Source organism: Poeciliopsis prolifica, unplaced genomic scaffold (genome assembly GCF_027474105.1).
Source record: "Poeciliopsis prolifica strain line A6 unplaced genomic scaffold, Auburn_PproV2 SCAFFOLD049, whole genome shotgun sequence".
Taxonomy (NCBI): domain Eukaryota; kingdom Metazoa; phylum Chordata; class Actinopteri; order Cyprinodontiformes; family Poeciliidae; genus Poeciliopsis; species Poeciliopsis prolifica.
In genome coordinates, this window is record NW_026562424.1 from 1,682,501 (window position 1) to 1,695,211 (window position 12,711).

At 39.9% G+C, this 12,711-nt stretch overlaps 1 protein-coding gene across 1 annotated transcript; it reads left to right on the plus strand.

Moving 5' to 3' along the window:
* The first annotated feature begins 11,198 nt into the window (after positions 1-11,198).
* On the plus strand, positions 11,199-12,348 carry LOC129377800 (histone H1.0-B). The gene has a single exon (XM_055057964.1). The coding sequence runs from the start codon at positions 11,433-11,435 to the stop codon at positions 12,015-12,017; it is 585 nt and encodes a 194-aa protein (XP_054913939.1). The 5' UTR covers positions 11,199-11,432; the 3' UTR covers positions 12,018-12,348.
* The last annotated feature ends 363 nt before the right edge of the window (positions 12,349-12,711 follow it).

A 12,711-nucleotide genomic window follows, 5' to 3' on the forward strand; every position in this document is an offset into this window, starting at 1 on the left:
ATGGAGACAGAAACCAAAACTGTGATCAACTGCAACACATATTTACTCCAGTAAGAGTAACAAGTGAAGAGATGAGTAACCAATCAAATTATCAATCATTCAATATCTAAAAATTACATCATCAGACAAACCAAGGCATAAAGTACGTTGGAAATTTTGGTATTTTAAGAACCAAAATAACAATAATTCATATAACAAAAAATAACAAAATCAGGCAAAATGAAATGTTTCCAAATCAGTTTCTTTCTGCAGGTGTGTTTCTGTCTGGTGGTTAAAACATGTTTGTTTTTCATTCAGTGTGAAATAAATCCAGAAATTTACTCCAGTAAGAGTAAAAATACTTCAGAATAGAATTACTCAGGTAAACGTAGAAAGTGCAGCGTCGTAAAAATACTTCTAAAAGTCCATGTTTACAAAAACGTTACTAAAGTAAATAAATGTAACTAGTTACTGCCTGGCTGTTTGTTACTGACCAATTAAGACAAGTTGAGCTCATGAATTAAAATGAGTATCTGATCATCTTCATCCCTTTGGAGGAAGACGAAGCTTCACTGTTTAGAGTCAGAAGTTTACATACACTCATCTATAACTAAATACTTGAAAACATGATATATTTTCCATTCTATTTGCCAACATCTCTGCTTTCATTGGATGATAATTCAAGAACTCTAATTTTACCCCAAATAACTCTAAATACACTAATTATGTATTTTTTCACTCTGATATTTTTCTCTTTTTTCTCTTTTGACCATAAATTAGAAGAAACATTTCAGCCTGGTGCTTTGGTCTCAAGCTGCCATTTTTTATTTATTTAATATGAATATTTAAAATGTTCATTAGAATTATTGATCTTTGAGAAATTATCCCGCTTTATCTTGTCATTATTATTTGAAACTGGAAAATGGTCTGAAATTATTCTAATTTACAATAACTTCTGGGTTACATTAAATGTGTTACTGTAACAGGCCTGGTTGTAAATTATTCAGCGCTTCGCTGGTGGAGAAACTTTTATCCTCCCTTAGGAAGAAAGTGCAAATTATGAGGATGTTAGCAAAGCTGGCAGATAAAGTTAGCAAATTCTTCACCCAGTCCTCATAAGCAGATGAAGTCAGTATTATCTATAAATATTAAGTTATATTGAATGTTTCAGGGTTCTATTTTCTGTTTCTTGTCAGCCGTTTGCCAACCACTGCTGTAAAAACCACAGTAAAACCTTAGTGTCAAAAATGGGATCATATTAAAGTTCATGGAGGTAAAACGAAGCCGCCCATGGATTTGAACCTGTTTGCACAGAAAAAGAAAAATTCACTATAAATTTCAAATGTATTTTGAACAAGATTTCTACAGACATAATTAAAAGCAGGAATGCATGTGACCGTGGATGTGAAGGTCTAACCGGAGCCGAGTTGTAATGGATTGGGCCGAGGCACCTTGAACACCAGACAGTTACTCTTCTGTTATGCAAATGTCCTGCAGTCCGGTGACAGCAGGAGCGTCCATGTTGGTCCTGGAGTCCACAGAGAAGACGGGACGACGTCTTTAGGGACGGGAGAAGACTGAAACGCCTGAGCTATCTCTTTAAAACTGTGAGCTCTGAAATGTTTGGGGAGCCGTTTGTAAAGTTACACAGTCAAAAAATGACTAAACATATAGAAAGCTAAATATTTAGTTTGTTAAATTAGCTACTAACTAGCTGCTAAATCAGCTAGTTGAGCTCCAAGATAAATAAACTAGTAAGATTAATATTTAGCCTGGAGCTCAGCTAAATATTAAGTCAGCTGAAGATTTAGCTACTTACATTTGGAGCTAAATATTTAGCTCCAAACTGCAGATTACTTCACTCATGAATTTAGTGAAATAATCTGCCAGCAGAAATAGCAGCTTTTCATCAATGCTCAGGAATTATTGACTTAAAACAATCTCCTGAATCCTCAGATCAGATTATATCAAAAATACTTGATAAGATTTTGTGTTTTTTGCAGTTAAAATGGTTACTAAGAGAAATAAACTGATAGTAATAAACAGAACATTTTACCTGATATAAATGAAATGAGAACTGGAAAATGAACTGTGAAGTTACCTTATTTCTGAAGGTAAAGTAGATCTGCTAATCTGCAAAAGAAAAAGAAATGTGTTAGAAAATCCTTCATCTTGACCAAACATTTCTGCAAATGTTTTCATAATGCAAGTTGAGAACTATAGAAGTGATTTTATTGAATTTGTGAAAGTCGTGCTATCCAAGTTATGTAAAGCTGCTGGAGAGCAGAAATCTTCCCTTCATGAAGGAGGAAAGTTCTGCGACAAAAAGCAAAAAAAAACAAGAAAGAACTTTCCATTGGATCGTGTCTGCAGCGATAAACACCTGAGGATGTTTCTGTGTGGCGCCGCGGTCAGAGTGTGATCAGAAACAAGCAGAAACAGAAACAAATTCACTATGAATTAGCCGAAGAGATGAAAGTTGGATTATCTTCAGGGACTTCCTGAACCATCAATCATTCACATTTAAACAGATTCTGCAGCAGTGATTGTGCAACTCGGGGAATCACCAGAATCGGGTCACTGAGTGACACAGTTTTATCCCAAACCGGCCCACTTACAGCATCTCCGGGGAAACAAAACAGGAAGGAGTCACAGCTAAACTTAGAAAGAGAAAAAATGAAGAAAACATTAGAATTAAAAAATCTGCTGATATTTTCTGTGGGCGATGCTTCCTCACTGCAGAGAAGGCATTGTGTTTCTGAAGCTTCGTTAAAAGTGACCTGTTATCACAGACAATGAGGTTTTCCTTCAGAATGAGCCGTTTCAGAGCCTCTTGTCACTTTAAATGTAAATGAGTTTCTGCTGGCCACGCCCCCTAAACTGAACACGTTAAAATGTCCCAAAGAGACACACAATTATACAACCGCACATCTTTGTCGGTTGAGCCTCCTGCACAAAAGACAGGACAGCAGGAAGTGCGTTCTGAATGGTAAATCAACAATAAAACATTTGTCTTTTCCAGCAGCCATTGTACAGCGCATTAGTAATTAGTGTTGTGTTTGTAATTTTACTAAATTCCTGTAAAGTCTCCGTGTTTTTAGAAAAGAGTTACACAAATCTAAGGCAGTACTATTATTATCACACATCGGCTGAGCAAACATGCTGGAGCTCCGCTGGGGTTGCTCGGTAACGGGCAGAGCTCCGCTGGGGTTGCTCGGTAACGGGCAGAGCTCCGCTGGGGTTGCTCGGTAACGGGCAGAGCTCCGCTGGGGTTGCTCGGTAAACGGGCAGAGCTCCGCTGGGTTGCTCGGTAACGGGCAGAGTCCGCTGGGGTTGCTCGGTAACGGGCAGAGCTCCGCTGGGGTTGCTCGGTAACGGGCAGAGCTCCGCTGGGGTTGCTCGGTAACGGGCAGTGCTTGCTAATTTGTGACATTCTATTCTGGAAGTTTTTGAATTTTCCAGACAACAAAAAACATGAACTTTCTGCCAAAATTGGCTTGGTAGTGTTTTTTTGGTTTGGATGTGTTTTTTAAGCACTTGGGTTGTTTTTAGAAGGAGTAGAAACACAAATGGAAGGACAGGAACACGTAAAATGTGAATTTTAAATAGTACGTCACCTTTGGACTAGATTTAAAAATGTCTGGAGACGTTTCACATCGGTCTGCCACGTTAACAAATTTTGTTAGATGAATAATTGTCCCAGAAATTATTACAATAAATGATCAAATCTTTATCTAATAGCATGAAAATGGCATAAGATACACCGTCTCAAGAATCAATAAACTCATTTCTAAAGAACATTGAATCCAGAAGTCCAGAAGACTTTATAACTGGATTATAAAGTCTCTAAACTTGCCATTCAGACTCTATTCATCATTGGACTCAAACAGGCTCCACTCCAGTTAGTACTATATATTTATATTAGTATAAATATATACATGTCTGTTGCAATTAAGCAACATGTCTTAGTTCGCACTATTTCACACTTGCTTCTGGTATTTTGTTGATTGAACACTACATGAAAATAACGTTAAAACAACAAAGCTTGTGTAAAAGCAAGAGGTCTCACTTTGACACAAAGTGTTGGTTTGTAAGATTTTTTGCTTGTGGAAATGTTTCCTAGAAGAAATGAAGGAGTTTCAGCGACAAAATATGAGAAGGCTCCACATAAGTGTCATTAAAGGTAATGTGTGTAAAGGTTTTGTTTTGAAAATAAAGTGCGAATGTAACAAGACAGTTTAGTTATTTGTCCTTCAGGTAGTGACTACTGCCCTCTGTTGGTGAAAAATCATATTCCAGGTTTAAATGTTTTCATTATTAAAACAAAATGATCAGAAAAGTTTCTAAAATAAATCCTGAGACCACAAAAACATTTAGAGGAAAGAAAATGTAGAGTCACTGATTTATTTTTATCATTCTTCACATTAGTCAATGCAGTTACAGGGTGAAAACTTTCAAGTATTTGAAAAAATTAAATAAAGTTAAAGTTTTTAATTCCTTAAGTAAACAGTTTCTGTTTCTACAGAATTGGTGTTGGTCTCGCGGTTGGTTATTGCAACAGCTTGGACTTCATTAAGTCTCTGCATATTAAAGGGGCAAAGGTCAAAGTCAGGATTAGGGCTAAATGCAGCATTACTCAACAAGGTTTTTAATAAGATTTATATCCTTCAAAGGGTTCAGCTTTAGTCATAATTCAAAAAGCTGAAAAAGAACAAGAAAATTCACAAAACTTAAGCACCAAACAACATCTTCAAACTCTTCTAAAACTAAACTACAACATGGGAAGTGAAACAATAATTACTATGAACCGCTGATGCATCTTGGTTTGTGTGAAGCAGCCATTAACAGGAAGAGGCCATGTTTGGTCTGCCATTGAATATTTCACAGATTGGAAATACATGCAGGCTTGTTTGCTTATGTCTTACTCTTAGCCGTTAGCTATATTAGCACAGCAGAACCACAGTCACTTCACATTAATCTGGAAAGTTGTGTTAGCTCGCTGTAATCACGCTGTTGCTTTTGGCTGCTATGGCGACAGTCTTACAGCTCCTTAAAAAGGGATGAAAGAAATAAAATGTGGCCTGAAAGGCAACATTGATGTTCTGGCCCATAACCCATATCTATGAATATAAGGAACATTTCCTAGACCAACACCACAGAGGAGTTAATCTGTTAATCTGTGAATTCTGACTTTAATCTGCTAAAATGAAAAGTTTGAATTTTGAGATTAAAGTTAGAATTCAGAAAAAAACTGAAATTTTAGATTAAAGTGAGAACTCTGAGATTGAAGTCAGAATTTAATCTATTTTTCACAGGCACTAATTGTTTTCCGTACAACACTGTAAATACACGGCTTTCATTCTGTGCTTCAGCAAAACACCCATAAGCCAGAGCTGCGTCACACTTCCACCTTCTGAAAATAAATACATTTTTTGTTGGTGATCCGGCCAATTTCAATTTAAACGATCCGCGACTGTTGGTTGGAAAAGCCGGAAGGCCGGCTGCAGATTCGTCAGCTGCAGATTCGTCAGCTGCAGATTCCTGATGAACAGTTGATCTAAATACTAACAACTTCAGACACAAAACCAGTCCAGTGGGTCGGGTTGCCACATCCACCACTCACTGTGTTCAGGCTCAGAAACTTTTGCAACATGTTGTTTGGGTTTGTTTAGCAACTCAGAGTTGCTCAATTTCTCCATTTGAATAATTACTGTATCATAACTTTGAATGCTGTGCTGAATAAATGCTTGTTTTTGCTTCAGATAACCTGAATAAATACAAAATGAAGTTTTCAAATAATGAATTACTTTATAAAAGAAACAAAAACTAAACTTTCCCTCTGGGGAAACGTGATTAACTAATAAATGGTCATTATAGCTTCCACTCTTTATTTTATCCTATAAATTTTGATTTCATGTTGGATATTAAGGTTTTTTCCAACATTAATCACCCAGAGGGCAAAACTTTATGACTGCAACAAGTCGTTCAAATCCTTAAACTGCAACTAAGGCCCTGTGAAAGCAAAGCCCCACCCTTTGTAAAATACTGATCAATTTACAAAGTGGGCGGAGCCAATATGTAAAAAGGGGCGTGGCCAGCTGCTCTGTTGCTCGCTGGGAGACTAACAACGACTGCAGCTATCGACTGCAGGAAACCCCAAAGGCTCTCAATATGGTTAGGGGCCCAATAGTCAGTTGGGAGCCCAATAGTCAGTTGGGAGCCCAATAGTCGGTTGGGGGCCCAATAATCGGCTAAGGGACCAATAGTCGGCTAAGGGACCAATAGTCAGTTGGGGGCCAATAGTCGGTTAGGGGCCCAACAGTCTTTTAGGGGCCCAATAGTCGGTTGGGGGACCAATAGTCAGTTGGGGGCCCAATAGTCGGTTAGGGGCCCAATAGTCAGTTGGGGGCCCAATAGTCGGTTAGGGGCCCAATAGTCGGTTCATGCACCGCCAGCCTCTGGAGGATCCTCCACCTTGAGGCTCCAGCAGCTTTAATAACCGTTTGCTGCTTTAAGGGCATTTCAGCAGCTGATCTCTTGATCCCATGAATCTAACATAAACTTTCCTCTTTAGCCTTTGTCTGTAAACCATCTTTGTTCTCAATCAGCCACAAATCTCTTCACAGTACGATGATAACGCTTCAGTTTCCCTTAAATATCTCATGTTTTCATGTCTTTTCTCTGATGATCTTCATCAGCAGAGATTCTTTCTCTTTGTCATGTTGCTGGAATCCTGCGGCTTGCTGAATAATGGAACATCCTTCTGAAGTAGATTTCCTTTAATTAAGCTAAACTGATCAACCAGCTCTCTGAAAGTAATTATAGTGATTCAAAGATCCCAGACACACACCATCAATACCATCTATAAGTTTAATAGCACAACAAAAAATGACACTTCAGTCCAATTTGCATAATAATTTGGAACATGGTGTAAATGTGCGGCCATTTTGGGATGCAATGTCTGCCGTACAAGTCAGAACTGTTGCTCCCACTTTCCCAGTGGAAAATCTGATCTATTGTTTACAGTGAAAATAACTCAGATTTCCTTTCTACTTCTTAAATTATATTTCATAAAATTTCAACAATAGTCTTTCTCAGAGTCCTTTTTATAGTTTTAATCTAAAATGTTGATTAAAAAAAAGACTTCAAACAGAACAGGTTAGCTCGTCCTCTCTTCCGTTCACCCAGAACAAACTGATTTCATCCAAATTCATCACTTAAGGCTGGAAGGCAGCGTGTACATCACAGCAGCGCAGCAGGAGCGCGTTCAGCGTAACGCGTGAGATTATAGCAGGATGGTCGGCTAAAATTGCAAACCAGCTTTAGAGCTGCAGCGCTAAAATAAACCAGCCTTATAGATGGCGTAGCGTCGTCTTTAAATACACATGAAATATAATATAATACAACATGCTGCTGCGCCTGACTCCAGGTGGAATAAGCCGTAATTGGGTCAGGCGTTATGTAAGCTGCATATATGTTGTCCTCCGGCGTGATGCGAATGCTCAAAGAGTCAGAGAGCAGAACAAGTGAATATCTGAACGTGGTTTAAACAAAGCAGCAGGACGGAGACCATCAAGCCTCTTAGCAGAAGCACAACCTAAACACAGCTCTGCATCTCGTCAGGAGCTTTCCAGCTTCACTTTTAGGAGTTTATGACTGAGCTCAGGTCTACTATTCATACATAACTGGTCATCCTTTCAAATTAAAGGTGCAGTAAGTAACTTTTATTTTCAAAAAATGTTTTCACATATTTATTACAACTGTCTGAAACGGCATGAGATTGAATCTGCTGAAAGAAATGCACGGCTCCCGACCAAAAACAACCAAGCAAGAGCCAAAAGGCAGGTCTTCACGCTATCAATCACGCTAATGTATGCGCTAAAACAGATTACAGTTCTAGGAAAACCATTTACCATCCTTCAACGGCGGCCATGCTTCAGAGAAGGAAAGACAATGGAGTTCCACCTGAAAAAAGGAGTTAATTCTTTACATGTAATCAAATTAAGTTTGTCTCTCTTAATTTATTTACTTTTTTGACATGACAAATGCAGTATATTTGCTTTGGATAAAGTTAATTTGATTACTTGTTACAAACTACATTTTTTAAAGTTGGAACACCTGGTTTCTTTTTCCAGTGTAATTAGCTTTAGAATTCATAGCATTGTCTGCTATCTGGAAGAAGCTGCAGCGTAGCAGAGCGCAAGGAGGAGGCTGTGAGCAGCAAGTACACAAATATGATTGACAACACTAAGACCCTCATCTTGGCTCTGATTGGTTTTCCTGTTAACACTGGAAGAAAGCAGACAACCCTAATATTTTCCATTGATTATCTGTCTCACACTAAACTATCAAAACATTCAGTTTCAACAGATATTTACACATGTATATAAAAATAATTTTTTTTTTTGTTTTTAATAAAAATTACAAACTGTAGCCTTAATTAGGGCTAAAATGGAAGTCACATAACATAACTGAATAAATAAATAAATTAAAAATATATTATTTATCATACACAGGGTGGCACCTTTTGCATTGTATACTTTTAACTTCATGGCATAGAGTATGTTTGTCTTTCAATGCGTGTTTATTGTATTCTAATTTGTTCCACATTTTTCAAACTAAAAAAATTATTTTTTGAGTGTCTTTGTTAGTACAAGGTCATTTAGAGGGGGGATGGACAGGATGTTCGCCCAGGGAACCAAAAAGAGTTGGACCGCCCCTGCATAGACATGGTGGATTGAGTCATTTTTAAAACTGATGATAAAATCTGCTAGAGATTTAACGACATCCCAATTATTTTACCTTTAATTTACCTGGAGATATAAACTGCAGAGGAAAACAGTCAAATTATATAATAAACAAAATTTACAACACTCCCCTGTTCTGCCACCATGTTGTGATTTCAGACACATAATCTGAAATGATGGATCTCGTCTACTTCCTCCCTGAGCTGCTAATGAAGCTACTGGCCAAAATCAAATCACAGGTAGGAAACCAGGCTAGCTAAAAGCGCTAAAAAGTAGCACATTTAGAAAATATTTAGCTAAATGTTGAGAAAGTTAACTGAATGTTCTTCACCTAAATATTGAGAAAGGTTATCTAAATGTGGCAAATATTTGTATATTTAGCTAAATGTGCTAATATTTAGCTAGTTACAGAAAAGCCGTTTGCCCGTGGCTTTGCTAACGAGCCTTAGCACAGGCTAACGTTGGCAGATATTTTCCTTTCAATAGAAAAGGACCCATCCTGGTAAAAAGCAGCCAGACGGTTTGTCTCTGGCTTTCCAACAATGTTTGCTAATTGCTAACGTTTTGCTCGTGCTATATGTAAGTTTGACGCTATGAAGCTTACCGGAAGTTGCCTGAGAGACGAACAACCAAGATGGCTGTTGTGAATGAACGGCCCAGTTCACTTCCGTCGCTGCCGCCATGACTAAAACTAGACTAGAAAATGACGTAATCATTCACCGCTTCTCTATCTGTTCGCTGATTGGCCCGCTGGACAGAAAAAGTCCAGAGGCTGTAAGTTTAGTTTTTTATTCTTTTATCTTCTTGTAGCGATAAACGCTTCATTTTGTGGAATAAATAAAACATTTCAACCTGATAAACAGTCAACAAATTATGCAATAAAGTTATAAAAATGAGATTTCAACCTATAATTTCCAGCACATTAAAGCAGCATGGCGGGTTAATTATTACATCATATTATCCGGTTAATAGTTTTAATAGTTCATATCAGAACCAGACCCATTTATAGGGAGGAGGTCCAAATCTGTCCTCACTCCCCTTCATTTACCACCAAATGAATGAATGAATGAATGAATGATTTAGATGGTGATCAATAAAGGATTTATTCCCAGCAGATCTGAGTTTCCAGAGCAGCAGTAATAAACAACGCGCCTCTTTATTTTATGTTTTTTTTTTCTACCTTTAAATGTATGTAGCCTATGCATAAAACTGATCTGAGCAATAAACAAACAAACAGCCTCACATAAACAAAACAACAACAAAAGGTTTCAGGTGACATCAACAGGATGAGATGGGATGTGGATCTGGATCCTGCATCGGTCCGGATTGTGGATGTGGAAACTGGGTCGCCATCCGAACCGCAGCTCCAGTAACTTCATCAATACGGAGAAAAGTCGGAGGAATCATCTGAATGGAGTCTGAATCAAAATGGCGTTTCGGCGACAGACACCAGCGCAAATCTGTAAAATAAGAAATAAAGCTGCGTAAAGAGCTGAAACTTTATGATGACTGCAAATCGATGCGTTTTGGGTCATAATGAGGACCGAAACCAGGACAGGATGAGATGATTGGCTTCTGATGCGGCAGCGACTGAACAAAAGACAGCCGTCATCTCTGCGCCCCGCATCAAGGACTTTGGTTCCAGCGCCAGCCTGCAAACCCCGCACCCTCCCCTCGCACGCAGCCGGTCCCGCACCTGAAGTGACCCCCCCTTTTGCCCCTCCACCGGTTCTGATCCCAGTAAAAACACGTCACAACCCGAACCAGCAGCTTTTAACTTCACCTGATGTTTGTGGCGCTGGCAACTTTCCTCATAATGGAGCTGCAGAGGCGCCTGCCGTAGTGACAGTTATAAGCAAATCTGGCGCAAAAGCGAGAAATAACGCAAACACAAAGGTTGCACTGCGCCCCGCATGAAACCCGGATGAAGGCCCTGCTGTCACCTGCGGCTTCCAGGTCGTGACATTTGATTTATTGCGGGTTTAACAGCAAATAATCTCGAACACGTCATTCAAAGTCAATGGCCGGGCTGTGTTAGTTGGGAAAACGTATCGAAGTATTAAAAGCATAAACGGAAACCTGCGCAGTGGGAACTTCACGCATCCGATCAGTTAAAGATTGGGTTTTAATGTGCGTTGCGTGTCATCCCGCATGGTTCCGTCTGTTCGGGTCAATTTGACGGGAATTGGGCAAAATTGTTGGCGGCGCGCGTTACTTCCAGCGGGTTTTCCCGGAATAAAAGTTGTTCTCCGGTGGAAACGGCGGCGGCCGAGGCGGCGGACGGCAAGCCGGATGTGTCCAGCACCGGGCCGGCGCGTCCGGCGGCCGGCGGGGGACGCGTGGCTTTTATATTTGACCGCAGATGGAGGATGAAGAAACACAAACGGGACGGCGCCAGTTCCATGGAGTCCGCTAGATCAGCTGCTGGCAGTTGGTGTTTTCAATCACGTCCGCAGATAGGCTTCATAGGCTCAATGGAGCCTGTGGAATAAGACACTGAAAGTGAACCCGGACGCCGAAGACGCACTTTTTGAATTTTTGGACACTTGAGCCGAAACTGCTTTTTCTGGCGTTTTGTTTCCACATTCTCTGGTTCGCATTGTTTTGTTTTTCCTCCCGGTGAGGCGTTCAAAAGCGGCGGGGAAATTACACCTCCAAGAGTTTTTGATCAACTTTATTTTTAAAAGGAGAATTGAAGGAGCCACCATGGCAGAGACGTCGGCCGCTCCAGCCAAAGCCAAACGGGCGTCGAAACCAAAGAAACCCGCGTCGCATCCAAAGTACTCGGACATGATCAAAGCGGCTATTGTTAACGACGCGAGTCGGAGCGGCGCGTCCCGCCAGTCCATCCAGAAGTACGTGAGGAAGAACTACAAAGTGGGCGACAACGCCGACGTCCAGATCAAGATGGCCCTGAAGAGGCTGGTGGCGTCCGGGATGCTGCGCCACACCAAAGGCATCGGCGCGTCCGGGTCGTTCCGGCTCACCAAGCCGGAGGACTCCAAAAAGCCCCCCGCCAAGGCGCCGGCCGCCGCCAAGCCCAAAAAGGTGGCCAAGCCCAAACCCAAGAAGGCGGCCAAGCCCAAGAAGGTGACCAAGACGCCCGAGAAACCCAAGAAGGCCGTCAAGAAAGTGAAAAAGGTCGCGAAGAAGGCGACACCTGCGAAGAGCAAGAAAGCGCCAGTGAAGAAACCCAAAGCGGCCAAAGCCAAGGCGAAACCAGTGAAGAAGACGGCCAAGTCCAAGGCCAAGACTCCCAAGAAGGCTGCGAAGACTTCCAAAAAGAAGTGAACGGACTCTTTCTGAAACCTCCTGTAAATACTTGAGGATTGTTTTTCGTATATGTATTATTTTTGTAAGATTTCATGCAAAAAGTCTGTTTCTACCTGTAGTTTTTCCTCCATCCATTGCAGCATCAATAGACTGTAAAACTAACTGTGGACATTTTCATTCTGCTGATATTTGAGTCTGAGGAAAATGTGTATATTTATATATATATATATCTATAAAATAAGCAGCTGAACTAATGAGTAATTATTGTTGGTGCTCAACAATAACTATTCAAACATCCCAACGTGTTAAAAACTATTTGCAATATATGTCAAATAAAAACAACTTCCAACTTCCTGTCCTCATTTTACACAAGTATTACAGATGCACTTTATTCACTTTAAAACTTAACATGTTACTCCAGCAGCACATATTTCATCACATTTCCAGATAAAGTGAAAGCTGTGATAATAAAAACTTTATGAAAAATCTGCTTCCAGGGGTGTATCCAGAAAACTCTGTAAGGGGGGCCAAAGGGTGACAGTGGGGGTAAAAAACTCAAAATGAATGTTTTCAATTTAAGTTAATGGTGGATGTTAAAAACATTTTAAATGAGGATAATTTCCACTTGTAAACAGTTTAAATCAGAAGTTTTTTTAGAACAGCGAAATGTAACTGACGTTTGGTTTAGATATGATTAAATTCAATTCAAAAA

Excerpts from the sequence above, each read along its gene's own strand:
- LOC129377800 (XM_055057964.1), top strand. The coding sequence starts at position 11,433 with ATGGCAGAGACGTCGGCCGCTCCAGCCAAAGCCAAACGGGCGTCGAAA.